This window comes from Rosa rugosa, chromosome 6, assembly GCF_958449725.1.
Source record: "Rosa rugosa chromosome 6, drRosRugo1.1, whole genome shotgun sequence".
Lineage (NCBI taxonomy): Eukaryota > Viridiplantae > Streptophyta > Magnoliopsida > Rosales > Rosaceae > Rosa > Rosa rugosa.
Genome location: NC_084825.1, coordinates 42,281,657 through 42,294,867, shown reverse-complemented (window position 1 = coordinate 42,294,867; position 13,211 = coordinate 42,281,657). Strand labels below are relative to the sequence as shown.

At 38.1% G+C, this 13,211-nt stretch overlaps 2 protein-coding genes across 5 annotated transcripts; both read left to right on the top strand.

Moving 5' to 3' along the window:
* The first annotated feature begins 5,243 nt into the window (after positions 1-5,243).
* Positions 5,244-10,343, top strand: LOC133718520 (protein FLOWERING LOCUS D). Of its 3 annotated transcripts, XR_009850348.1 has the most exons (7): positions 5,244-7,052; positions 7,463-8,224; positions 8,320-8,365; positions 8,505-8,629; positions 8,773-8,817; positions 9,456-9,541; positions 9,651-10,343. XR_009850348.1 is itself a non-coding variant. In XM_062145375.1 (6 exons), exons 1-5 carry the CDS (start codon positions 5,303-5,305, stop codon positions 8,802-8,804), a joined length of 2,712 nt encoding a protein of 903 aa, XP_062001359.1. In that variant the 5' UTR covers positions 5,244-5,302; the 3' UTR covers positions 8,805-8,817; positions 9,651-10,343. The 3 variants fall into 3 exon arrangements, 2 of the variants coding, with proteins under 2 accessions (XP_062001359.1, XP_062001358.1); XM_062145375.1 differs by lacking the exon at positions 9,456-9,541 and having other exon boundaries at positions 8,508-8,629; XM_062145374.1 differs by lacking the exon at positions 9,456-9,541 and having other exon boundaries at positions 5,245-7,052.
* A 708-nt stretch (positions 10,344-11,051) lies between these two features.
* Positions 11,052-13,006, top strand: LOC133718521 (prefoldin subunit 2-like). Of its 2 annotated transcripts, none has more exons than XM_062145376.1 (2): positions 11,052-11,153; positions 12,290-13,006. In XM_062145376.1, the coding sequence occupies exon 2, from the start codon at positions 12,292-12,294 to the stop codon at positions 12,727-12,729; it is 438 nt and encodes a 145-aa protein (XP_062001360.1). In that variant the 5' UTR covers positions 11,052-11,153; positions 12,290-12,291; the 3' UTR covers positions 12,730-13,006. The 2 variants fall into 2 exon arrangements, with proteins under 2 accessions (XP_062001360.1, XP_062001362.1); XM_062145378.1 differs by lacking the exon at positions 11,052-11,153 and adding an exon at positions 11,209-11,521 and having other exon boundaries at positions 12,288-13,006.
* The last annotated feature ends 205 nt before the right edge of the window (positions 13,007-13,211 follow it).

Genomic DNA, 13,211 nt, shown 5'->3' with positions numbered 1-13,211 from the left:
GTACATATCAGCTCAGTTTATGCTTGCATGGTGCAGACACAATTGTGAAAATCCCCGTGAAGACTTTGGTAGTGTAACGTAGCTTCCCTCTCTACTATTTTATTGCTCTTTCTGGAAGCTAGATTTTATCTAGAATTGGCATAATTTACAGTCTCAACCACAGCAACAAAATTCCATCTTCATTTATCGGATTTGCCTGTGTCCTCTTCCATTTTCTTGGTCTATATCGAAATAAGAAAGTATTATAGATCAAATGAGAGATGATTTTCTACATATCTATACTATTATTAAGAGAAGAGGCTTTGTTAGCCAAAAAAGAAAAAATGTACCAAAATGACCCTGAAATATTAAAAAACTATACAACTCATAAAATAGATAGGGGTGATATAGTCAAATAATTACAAAATAAACATAAACTATAAAAAAAAAAGATGAAAACGAGAAACAAATTATCAAACTACCCATTTCTATCATTCCATGAAAAACTACCCACTCCTGTAAATAACTTCTCACTCCCTATTAAAAAAAAAATCAATTTTCACACACATAGTGTGTGGGGCCATCTAATAATAATAATAATAATAATATCATCAAGAACGAAAACATGAAAAACAAAATATAAAATCCACAATAACAAAAGTTTTAAGCATTTTATTCTCATCAACATAACTCCAACAGCTTTGTAGGTAGTACAACCATCTCCAGAGTCCCGACCAGGAAACACATGGAATGCAACTAAACGCTGATCCCGACGGAATCATCAACATCGAGGGATATCTGCTCACTGAGATTAAGGAAAGTACCGCGCTGGCCGCCATGGGTATGAGGACGAGCCAAAGGAGCTTCCTGCATGATAGGCATGGAAGGTTGTTGTAGAACAAGAGCGCCATGGGCGATTGGTGCCGTCGAGCCTGCGACCGCGTCTCGTTTATATTAATGGAGCAAGAACATTACTCACTAGCATTTTATGATCTGCCTACTATCAACTCCTCGAGCGGTTTCTCGATGCTGTTGGGAACAAGAGCTGCAAAAACAGCTGGTTCAAGTCCTGTACAAACCCAAAGGAGCAATTTCAGTTACACATAAGAAGATGACTACATATAATATAGGGATAATGGGTTATCCTCAGTAAAGGAGTTTTCAAAAAGTCGGTTTACCAAATCTAGAATATCAATTAGTATTCGGTAATACATCTTCTTCTTCTTCTTCTTCTTCGGTAATACTTCTCCTTCTCCTCCTCCTCCTCCTCCTCCACTTGTACGTGACATGGCCAAGTTTCAAGGTAGTCTCGAAGGAATAGTTTAAGGATGCCGTGACTGGTGCTTTTGAGGACATTGTGCAAACTGTAAAAATGGAAAGAGCTTGAGGGTGTTTTAAAGCCTAATGCTGGGCATTTTCTTGCTGAAAACTAAATTTACTAACTAAGATATTCTGAAGGGAAAAAAAATCAAGTCACTGTGATGCTTAATGGTATTGAATTTAGGGTGAAAAATAGCTAGTAGTAAGTAGTGTTGGGTTGAGTGTGGCGAGTGAATAATTGTTGAAGTTCAATGTCTATTCTAATTTAGCTTTTGGTTTAACATATATAGGGCTGTCACTCGATCTGTTTGATTCGAATATAGGCCTTACCAACTTCAAAACCAAAGCTTTCAATTTCAAAATTTCAAAATGGAGCTATCAAACCAAAATTTTCGGTATTTAATCATAACTACAAAATTCGGTATTTCAGTTTTTGGTATTACTAACTTTACAACAAAATAGTTTTTGTAATATAAAATAGAATGAACAATAGTAGATCTTTTCATCATTTGATATATAGTCAAAAACTTTGTATTCATCTCCCTTATCCAATTATAGCTCTTTTATGTACATATGACATCAAATTTTAGTCATGTTCAATAATTATTAGTATTAGTAATAATGTTAATACTATTATGAAAATAATTATATTTTCAAAGAGTCGGTATATGTATTGAAAACTTGAGTATATATAGTTAATATTAGATTAGTAGCAATACATGTATATTTCCTAATATTCTAGTTTTCAATACATAAATATTAACTATATATACTCTATTATGAAAATAATAATATTTCTTATTATGAAAACTAGAGTATATAACTATATATAGTTAATATTTAGATTTAGATAATCAGTGTATTCGGTATTTACCAAAAATCAAATCAATTTTTTCTGTAATATTTGATTTCATTTTTATCAGTTTCGATTACCAAAAAGTCGGTTTACTAAATCTAAAATATCAGTTGGTATTCGGTAATACTTCTTCTTCTTCTTCAGTAATACTTCTTCTCCTCCTCCTCCTCCTTATCCTCCTCTTTTATGTGACATGGCCAAGTTTCAAGACTTTAAGGACGCCATGACACTTCTTTTTCTAATTAAACTCAAATTTTTTGTATCAGGTGATAGGAGCTTATATGTGACATGACCAAGTTTCAAGACAGTCTCGAAGGAAGAGTTTAAGGACGCTGTGACTGGTGCTTTTGGGGACATTGTGCAAACTGTAAAAATGTAAGAGGTTGAGGGTGTTTTAAAGCCTAATGCTGGGTATTTTCTGGTGAAAACTCACTTTACTAACCAAGATATGCTGAAGGGAAAAAAATCAAGTCATTGTGATATGTAATGGGATTGAATTTAAGGTGAAAAATAGCTATTAGTAAGTAGTATTGGGTTAAGTGTGGCGAGTGAATAATTGTTGAAGTCTAATGTCTATTATAATTTAGCTTTCGGTTTAACATACGTCGACTGTCACTCAGTCGGTTCGAATCAATTATAGGCCTTACCAACTTCAAAACCAAACCTTTCGATTTCAAAATGGAGCTACCAATTACCAAACTCAAATTTTCGGTATTTAATCATAACTACTAAATTCAGTATTTCGGTTTCGGTATTACCAACTTTACAACAAATATTTTTTGTAATATAAATTAGAAGGAACAATAGTAGATCTTTTCATTTGATATATTGTCAAAAACTTTGTATTCATCTCCCTTATCCAATTATAGCTCTTTTTTTTTTTTTTTGACAGAGTAATAGAGATTTCATTTAATCCCAAAGCCAGAACAGCACATACAAATAAACCCTATATGCTTGTACCCTAAATCAGTAGTCAAGCAGGTAAGGGAATACGGGTACCATCCACTAGTACAATGATGATCCTTTGAATTTTACGAGCCTACACAACTACAAATCTCAGCGTACACTAAGAAAACTATTTCAAATCTCCCTTCGTCAATGCACTCAATTGTGGTACTCCAGGAGATTCATTAACTTTGTGTAAGAAGAAACCATAGCAATATAGACTAAAGCCCACTAAAAAAGCAGGGCTAAAACTGGGCCAAAACCCACTACTTTCCCCAAACAAACTAGGGAGTTATTGGAATTTAAAAAAAACTAAACACAAACCCTAAAGCCCAAAAGAAAACCCTAGCCCAAGGTCCACCCATGGCCCAGCCCATTCCAATCATCCCTTCCCTGTGCAGTACCGCCGTACACACCAAACTCGCCGCCAACTTCACGCTGCCGCAACCAAGCCTGAGCCACGACGCCTGAAGGAACGATCACCAGAAAGCACCGATGAAGCTTGAGCAAGCCAGCCAACTTGGATCGCCGTCTCAAGCCGCTACCAGCTCCCCCCGAAGTAGCCATCCCCGCCGCCGAAACCCACCTCACGCCGTGAATCGCCTCCCTCGAGATGATGTCCATGGAGTAGAGAAGAAGGATCACGAACTATGCCGCCACCACAGTCAAACCTCAGGCCAGAAATCCCTAAGCCAATAGGGTACTAGCCCAAAACCATTCCCGTCCGGCAAACGATACAACAACAGCGAGACAGAAACTGTCAACGCTGTCGTCGACCGCCGCCGGATGAGAGGAAGAGATCACTGGAGTCCGACTTCTCCTGGCCTCTGACTCGTGTCCTCCCTATTATAGCTCTTTTATGTACATATATATGACATCAAATTTTAGTCATGTTCAATAATTATTAGTATTAGTAATAATATCAATACTATTATGAAAATAATTATATTTCCAAAAAGTCATTGAAAACTAGAGTGTATATAGTTAATACTAGATTAGTAGCAGTACATGTATATTTCCTAATATTATAGTTTTCAATACATAAATATTAACTATATATACTCTATTATGAAAATAATTATATATCCTATTATGAAAACTAGAGTATATAACTATATATTTTTAATATTTAGATAATCGGTAGATTACGTATTTACCAAAAACCAAACAAACTTTTTTGGCACTGTTCGATTTCGATTACCAAAAAATTGGTTTACCAAATCTAAAATATCAGTTGGTATTCAGTCAGTTCGATAGTAACCAAACCAAATGGTAGCCCTACTTTTTACTATATTCAGGCATTGGCTCAGATGATCCACACCGGAGGTCCTCGTGGAGGGTTAACTTGGGGATGGTGACTGTGAGGCTTGTGGCGGCGGTGGCTGTGACAAGACAATTGGGTCATCCTCCGATTTAGTCTTCTAAAAAGTACTTGTAAGAGATCGGTGATTCTTAATAATTTTGTTGCGAGCACAAATACATGTGTAAGTGAGAAATTGTTAGTCAAACAATCAAATTTTTATATTTGGAGGTGAGAATAAGCCTTGTAAATTTGTAATAAGTAACCAATAACTATATATATATATATATATATATTTTTTTTTTTGTTATAATGAGTACTTTTGATATGGTTATTTGGACTGTGCCTAAATGTGATTTGTATTCCCTTTTATTATACGACAACAATAATGTTCACCATTTCAATAATTGACTAAGAAAATTATGCTCTACAACCAGTGTATGTAAATCCAAAGGTGAAAATAATTTTTTTTAAGTTGAGTTGTTCAAGTTTTCACACATCCAATAGTGATAGAGCATAATTTTCTTAGCCAACCATAAAAATTTATTTTCAATGTTAGATTTACATCTAATGGTTGTTTAACATAAGGGTTTTCTTGGTCATTTACTAACTATGTGAACACCTTAGCAGCACAATCTTTTCACTAATTTTATGTTACCAAATCAAATAATCGTACATGATTTATTTATTTTGAGAAATTGGAACTTTAATTTGTTTTAATAACGATAATTTGACGAAATAAAATAAAAATAATAAAGGACAACAGGGCCGTCCACAACATAAGCACGTGTCACAAAATTACTCCCAAGATTCCACCGTATCTGATCACTACCCATTCATATAGATATAGTTCACCGTGCCCAAAATTTGCCGGGAAGCACGGCCACACCACTCCGACAGTGATGAATCCTCCAAACGAATTCCCCGACGATTTTTCGTCTTTCCCTCCTATTCCATTCGCCCTCTTCGTCCCCCCTGAAAACCCTAACCCTAATTCAACCGCAGCTCCGAGTCAGACCTCAATCGAAGACCCTAGCTCCGCTCATCTACTCTCATTCACGGTCCCGAAGAAGCGGAGGCGAGGCAGGCCTCACCGACCTGCGACGTCGTTTCAGGTACCTCAAATACTGAACGGCGGTTTCAATAGTAACGCCCTTGCTTCTTCTTCTGGCTCAATTTCAGCTCATTCGATTAGACACAATGCGGAAAACCCTAGTTCTTCTGCAAAGGCAGGGCCGGATATGTCCGACGAGATCATTGTGATCAGTAAGGAGTCCACGGCCGAGGCGTTGATCGCGCTCTCGGCTGGGTTTCCTGCCGATTCCCTCACAGAGGAGGAAATCGATTTCGGGGTTATTCGGGTTATTGGGGGAATAGAGCAGGTCAATTACATTCTCATTCGGAACCATATCATTGCGAAATGGCGAGAAAATGTATCCAATTGGGTCACAAAGGATATTTTTGTTAACTCTATACCCAAGCATTGTCATGCTCTTTTAGACTCTACTTATAACTATCTGGTTTCACATGGATACATTAATTTTGGGATTGCACCGGCCGTTAAAGAGAAGATTCCCGCGGAGCCTAGTAAGCCGAGTGTGATTATCATTGGTGCTGGGCTTGCTGGTCTTGCTGCTGCCAGGCAAATGATGCGTTTCGGGTTTAAAGTGACTGTTTTGGAGGGTAGGAAGCGTGCAGGTGGGCGGGTGTATACTAAGAAAATGGAGGGAGGAATTAGGGTATGTCAAGCAGCGGCGGATTTAGGTGGTAGTGTTTTGACTGGTACATTAGGGAACCCACTTGGCATTGTTGCTCGACAATTGGGCTACTCGCTTCATAAGATTAGAGACAAGTGCCCACTTTATAATGTGGAGGGGAAACCGGTAGATCATGATATGGATATGAAGGTGGAAAGTGTTTTTAACCATCTTTTAGATAAGGCAAGTAGGCTTAGGCAGTTAATGGGTGGGGTTTCGGTTGATGTGTCTCTTGGTTCGGCATTGGAAACATTCTGGCATGTTTCTGGGAATGCTGTGAATGCTGAGGAGATGAACTTGTTCAATTGGCATCTTGCGAATTTGGAATACGCAAATGCAGGTTTACTGTCGAAACTTTCGCTTGCATTTTGGGACCAAGATGATCCATATGATATGGGAGGGGACCATTGCTTCTTACCTGGTGGTAATGGAAGGCTGGTGCAGGCTTTGGCAGAGAATGTGCCGATCCTATATGAGAAAACTGTTCACACCATAAGGTATGGTAGTGACGGGGTACAGATTCTTGCTGGAAGCCAGGTTTTTGAGGGTGATATGGTTTTGTGCACTGTTCCGCTTGGTGTTTTGAAGAGTGGGTCCATCAAGTTTATTCCTGAGTTGCCTCAGCGAAAGCTTGATGGAATTAAGAGGTTGGGGTTTGGTTTGTTGAATAAGGTTGCAATGCTTTTTCCTCATGTGTTTTGGGGCACAGATCTTGATACATTCGGCCATCTGTCTGATGATTCAAGCCGTCGAGGGGAATTCTTCCTGTTTTACAGCTATGCAACAGTTGCTGGTGGTCCTCTCTTGCTTGCTTTAGTAGCAGGTGAAGCTGCACATAAGTTTGAGAGCATGCCCCCTACGGATGCTGTGACCCGGGTTCTTCAGATTCTTAAGGGTAACCATTTCTTTCATGAATTTACATTACAATAATTGTAGTTTTAGTTTGGTCTTAAATGGACACTTGTACTCATACTATAGTTTGAATAAATAGTCGATCTAATTTTGAAAGGATACTAGATGGATCTAATACGAATTCATTCTTGTTATTCGCACTTTGCATACATGTATGGAGTTCCTAAAATCACAAGTTATCATAACAGTTCTCAAAGTCATAATTGTATGTTGTGCTATAAATCTGAGTAAAAAAGACTGGATGGAAATTTCAATACTCCTTTTTTTAAATGTAATAATCATGAGTATTTCCATATAATATTCTGAGTATCAGTTGTGGTGCACTTTTTAGTTTTTGAATTAAAAGAATTAGGCTAGCTGCTGATGTTGAAGTAATTATCATTTTCATTCCAGGTATTTATGAACCACAAGGAATTAGTGTCCCAGAGCCCATCCAAACGGTCTGTACCAGATGGGGAAGTGACCCCTTCAGCCTCGGTTCTTACTCTAATGTTGCAGTTGGGGCATCAGGAGATGATTATGATATCTTAGCAGAAAGTGTTGGGGATGGGCGACTTTTCTTTGCCGGTGAGGCTACCAATAGGAGATATCCTGCAACTATGCACGGAGCTTTCCTTAGTGGGCTCAGAGAAGCTGCAAATATGGCCAACTATGCTAATGCTCGAGCTCTAAGGATAAAGCTTAACAGGAACCCATCAAAGAATGCCCATTCTTGTGCTTCCCTTCTTGCAGATTTATTCAGAGAGCCTGATTTAGAATTTGGGAGTTTTTCTGTTATTTTTGGTCGAAGAAATGCTGATCCCAAGTCGACAGCAATTTTAAGGGTGACATTTAATGACCCTCGGAAGAAGAGTCATGACGGTTCAAGACCTGATCAACAGTACTCAAATAAGTTACTTTTTCAGCAGCTTCAGTCACATTTTAATCAGCAGCAGCAGCTTCATGTTTACACTTTGTTATCTAGGCAGCAGGCTCTTGAGCTCCGAGAAGTACGAGGTGGTGATGAGATGAGGTTGAATTACCTCTGTGAAAAGCTTGGAGTGAAGCTTGTGGGGAGAAAGGGTTTGGGGCCTTCAGCTGATTCTGTAATTGCCTTAATAAAAGCTGAGAGGGGCAATCGTAAACCTGCTTCAACTTTATCATCTTTGAAGTCTGGTGAGTGGTTAACACTAACGTCTTTAATAACTTTTGTTAAAAGGATGAAAATTAGTAATTGCAGAAATGCTTAACAATTAAATTTGTTGTTTAAGGTACATCGAAGCTGAAACCTGGCACTTTGAAACGAAAATTGGTCAGGTATAAGATTTGAAAATTCTGTTGCACATCTATTTTATATATCTCTTTTTCTCCTATGAGAAAGATTTCTGTTTTACTATTTCAATCAAATTATATTTCACTTAAATTATTAATGTATATTGTTATCTTTGTTAACCAGAAGGGCTAAAATAATGCGCAACATTAATGTGTCTCCCCTTTCTGCTAATTCAAACTTGGCTATTGGTAAACTCCCAGAGGAAAATAAGAACAGTGTTCAAGTAGTCTCCAACACACTCGGTTCAGGTAAATTCGAGGGTTTCTTACTCTCTGCATATTTGGGGGGGGGGGGGGGGGGGGAATCTCTCCCTCAGTTAATGGCTAGAAAGCTTAAAATCAAACTTGAGTCCTCCCATAAATTCTCATAAGATATTTTTGTATTTTGTCAGGCCAAAACGATTCTGAGGTGTTGAAGCAATGAATAGTGCCTGCTGGTGAGCTGTCATTAACTCTTCCTTGCGTTTTTAGTTGTTAAATCAGATTTCCATGTTTTATTCTTTTGTACAGAGGCAGCTCGGTAACTGTATGTACCCAGGTTAACTGTATATCAGGAGTGGATAACATAGGGACATACCCACATATATAATCTGGTGTGTAGGATTTATTTTTTAGTGGTTAGAACTTAGAATTATAGTACAGACTTAAAAGACTACATTAACCAGTTGCAGTGCCTAAATGGTAAAAGTTTAGGCCAAAATTGGCAAAATGAAACATCCGAGTCCCAGATTTAGCATTGGTCTTTTTATGCATTTCAACTTTGTGTTTTGACTTTTTCACTATTATGCTATTCATCATCTTTTTCTAAGTCATGTTCTTTAGCATTGGTCATGCCTTCTAGTACACATCCACTCCTTAGCTTTGTCCCAAATGGACAAGTGTAGTTCCATGGATTCCCATCTTAAATTCTTTTCTGTTTATGGTAGGATAGCGGCAAATTTTAGGTGTAGACCAGTGTTAGCCATCCTCATATTTCCATTTTTATCTTTTGGCCAGATAATACTTCTCTAATACTTTATAATTTGTCCTTCCGATTCACACTGGTCATGTATCTTAACATTCTCATTTTCATTAGTGGATGCTGAACACAAGTACTGGAAATGAGAACCTTAAGCTGTATGAAACATGCAAATTAAATCTATACCCAGGCCAACAAATTGGGTTAAGCATTTAGTATTTTTAAAGTTCTCTTATTTAAAAGTAGTGCGGGTTTATTATTAGTGTTATCGTTATTTTTGTGATAATAGTTCAGTTTTGTTTCTTTTAACAGGGAGCAGTGTCTTCCTTTTTTAGCCATGAGATTTATTCTTGGCTGGTTGAGCCCAAGGGAGTTGGCCCTTTTGGGGCATGCTTTGCCCAATTGATGGGACTGTTCCTCTTGACCTTTGACTCTGTACAAACGGCCTCCACGAATTTTCTGCTGCCAGCCTTGTTAGAGCTAGTTTGTGCTGAGTCACACCTCCCTTCTCAGTTCTGAAGAAATTTGTCCGACTTGTTGGCTTCTACACTGGTCAAGGACCAATGGAAACCAAATAAGTGCATTGAGCAAGAGCAACTGCGTTCCCTGCCATCTTTCAAGATCCCCATCATCGAATTGAAAGGAGATGATGATCCCGGTAAACATGTTTGGCTAGGATGAGGACAACTTCAGGTGAAACTCATGAACAGTCCATGACACTGTTGCCAAGTGGCTTGTAGAAGTGGGTGCTGCCCATTGCCGAGTAGTCTATCAATGCATGAGATCCCAATGTTCACTGATAGAATGATAGCGTAGCTGGGATCCTTTTTCCAAGTGTACGACTTGTGCAATTAGAGGTGGAGCTAATGTGTTCAGTGAGGTCCCAGTGTTCACTGATTGTAGCTGTTGATCTTTTACTACTAAATTACAAAAACTATAAAAGTGAACATGATTGTAATTTTACTTATACCTTTATGATCAGATTTTATAGTTATATCACCAATGCATCATAATAGTATGGACGAAAAAAGAATAAGTGCTCTCTCTCCCTTAATCTGTTAGGGTTTTGGTATTGCAACTTGCTCTCTTTGTGGGTGACAATTCTCCAACAGCTTGGGATTGATTTTGGAGGTGATTTTGAACCTGCTTCTGCTTTTGGGCTTATGCTATGCTGTTTGGTAAAATGTTTAGAAGTGGCTTTTGGTCCGAATTGATTCTCCAAGAAGCTGAAATTGAGAAGCAGCATTTACAAGCTTTGGGAAGCTGATTATTCTGAGAATGTTCACTTGTGTTTCATTAAATGAAATTTTCTCTTTTTTCCTATTATGTCCTCATCCATCTTCTCTATGACTTTACCTTGACCCAGATAGGGTTTTATTATGCTCAACTCCTCTCTTCCTAGCCTCCTCTGTCGTCAAAACTCAAACCACCTAAGCTCATAGATCGATCTCTTCTGTGTCTTCAAAAAACCCGATTCCTTCGCTCCTCCGCCACACGCCCCAAACCCAAAGCATTCCCGGACCCCAGCTTCTTCAACCCCAAACCCGACTTGTCTTTTTTTTTTTTTTTTTTTAATTGAAAATAAGGGGTTTGAAACTTAAGTGAGAAGACAAGTTTCAATTAAAAAAAAAAAAAGCAAAAAAAAAAAAAAAAAAAAAAAAGAAGGAAAAAATGGGCTTTATAGTGCAAAGAGTGAGAAGACCAGTTCGCTGAGAGCACCTTCCGTTGTACAAACAGAGGCTCGTTCGCGTCCATCTTCGCCGCGACGCTATAGACCCACAGTGACTCTCTCGTCTCCCAACAACAATCAATCAGGTATGATTTCTCTTACTACGATGCTTTCGTAATCTTCTCTTTTGAACTTGTAGACCAAATTTTTATTCGAAGTAAGATCATAGGGTTTTCAAGTCGTTTGCTTTCTTAGTAATTTCAGTGGGCTGGAGTTCAGCCAAACATAAGTTGATTATGGTGAAGGTTCGAGTTTCCAGTGAACCCTTGTTCTTAAATTTATTTTTATGCGGCATCTGCAGAAATAGGTCTTTAAGGTTTTCTAACTGTAGCGAATTGGAACTTCGATTCAGGATTTGGCTTCCTGAAACTGCATAAAGCAGAACGAAGAAAATACTCATTACTATCATTTACCATAGGCATATGAGAATCTGAATACTGAGATTTGGGTCCAGGCAAGTTATCATTTGGTTTTATCATGTACAGAAATTTCTTTAGCATAGTGTTTCTGTTAATCAAATTAATAGAATTTGTAAAAGTTCTAGAAACACAGATTTGGGTCCCGTTCAAGATAGGTAACGAATATAAATGTGCAATTTACTCATCATCTAGATTGACATTTGGGTCGGGTTTAAGATACTTGGGATTAACAATGGGGAAAAACAGTATTGCGACGGAGTTACTATTCTTTGGATGTTCAAGGATGTTGTACATAGATGAGTTAACAAAATGAATTGCCCCGCTCTGCAGGGATGCCTTTTGATTAAGAATCCATCCTTAGTTGTGTGTAGTTGCACCAATTAGTTGTAAGAAAGCTTTTATTCATCATATGAAGCTAATAAAGCTCATTGTATACACCTTTTCTTTTCTGGACTTTTTTTATATTTCAAATAGGTTCTGTAGTTGCAACATTCACGAGGTGAAGTTTATTTAAATTTCTGTAGTTTACTTTGATATACATAAGGAGCAGATTCATGAATTTAGTATCAGTAAGGTTAGATAAGGCTGTAAGATTTGTTTTCTCTTAAGAAGATGATTTACATAAGAGAAGTGAAGGCTATAGTTTCCGTGTTTCTACAAAATGCAATGTACTGTAGACTTTTTGTTATTGTTGCTTCTGTTGTTGTTGTTGTTGTGACGATGTGATACTATTGGTACAACTGAAATTATGTTTATGAGGATGCTTCCTGCTCCTGAATGCTGTTGCTATATCTTTTGTAGAGTCATGTCTAGTAGTAAAGCTGAAGAACCTGTAAATGAGCAAGCAGTTGCAAATAAGTTTGCTGCCATGAGGTCTGAACTCAACCAAATTTACTCTAAAATCACTGAGCTAGAGATGGACGTGAGTGAGCACTCATTGGTGATCAATGCCATCCAGCCACTCGACCCATCCAGGCGGTGCTTCCGAATGATTGGAGGTGTGCTGGTGGAGAGAACCATCAAGGAGGTCCTGCCTGCTGTGCAGCGTAACAAAGAAGGGATTGAGGAGGTTATTACTCGGCTGAATGAGGCTTTGGAAAGGAAGAAAAAAGAAATTTCTGACTTTGAGGCCAAGTACAAGATCCGGATAAGAAAGAACGACAGTGAGGAGAAGGATGATGGTGCTCGCAAAGAAGGAACTGCTCAAGGAGTCCTGGTCGGCCCTGCTGGTGGAAGCGAATGAATGATAAAGCTCTTCCACCACACTCATCTTGTTTTCTGAAACCTGTTAAATGTAGTGTGCTTTCAAGTGTACTAGGTGTGCTAGGGATTTGGGGTTTATGGTCCAGACTAGTAGAATTTTACAACTCTTGCACTGAATCAATGACTTTGTATTTGTAACCTTTAATTATGCGGTTCTTTCTTTTAGGAAGGATTAAGGAAAAACAAGAACAATCTTATCAAAATTATGCTTCAAAATTTTCGATATACAATGCTATTGAGTAGTGAGTTGAGGACGACCTTGCAACTCTTTTATGATTGCGATCTTGCATCTTGCTCTCTGTGTCTCACAATTTCACGGGGATGGAATCAATTGGGTTTGTCGAATCCCCAACTTCAAGGTCGTCTTTTGAGTTTGAAAACCTAGCTTAATTATGGTATGCCTCATGAGTGAAGCGAGAGAAACATGCAAAAGGACTAAGGTTTCTAAATCAACACTAAGAC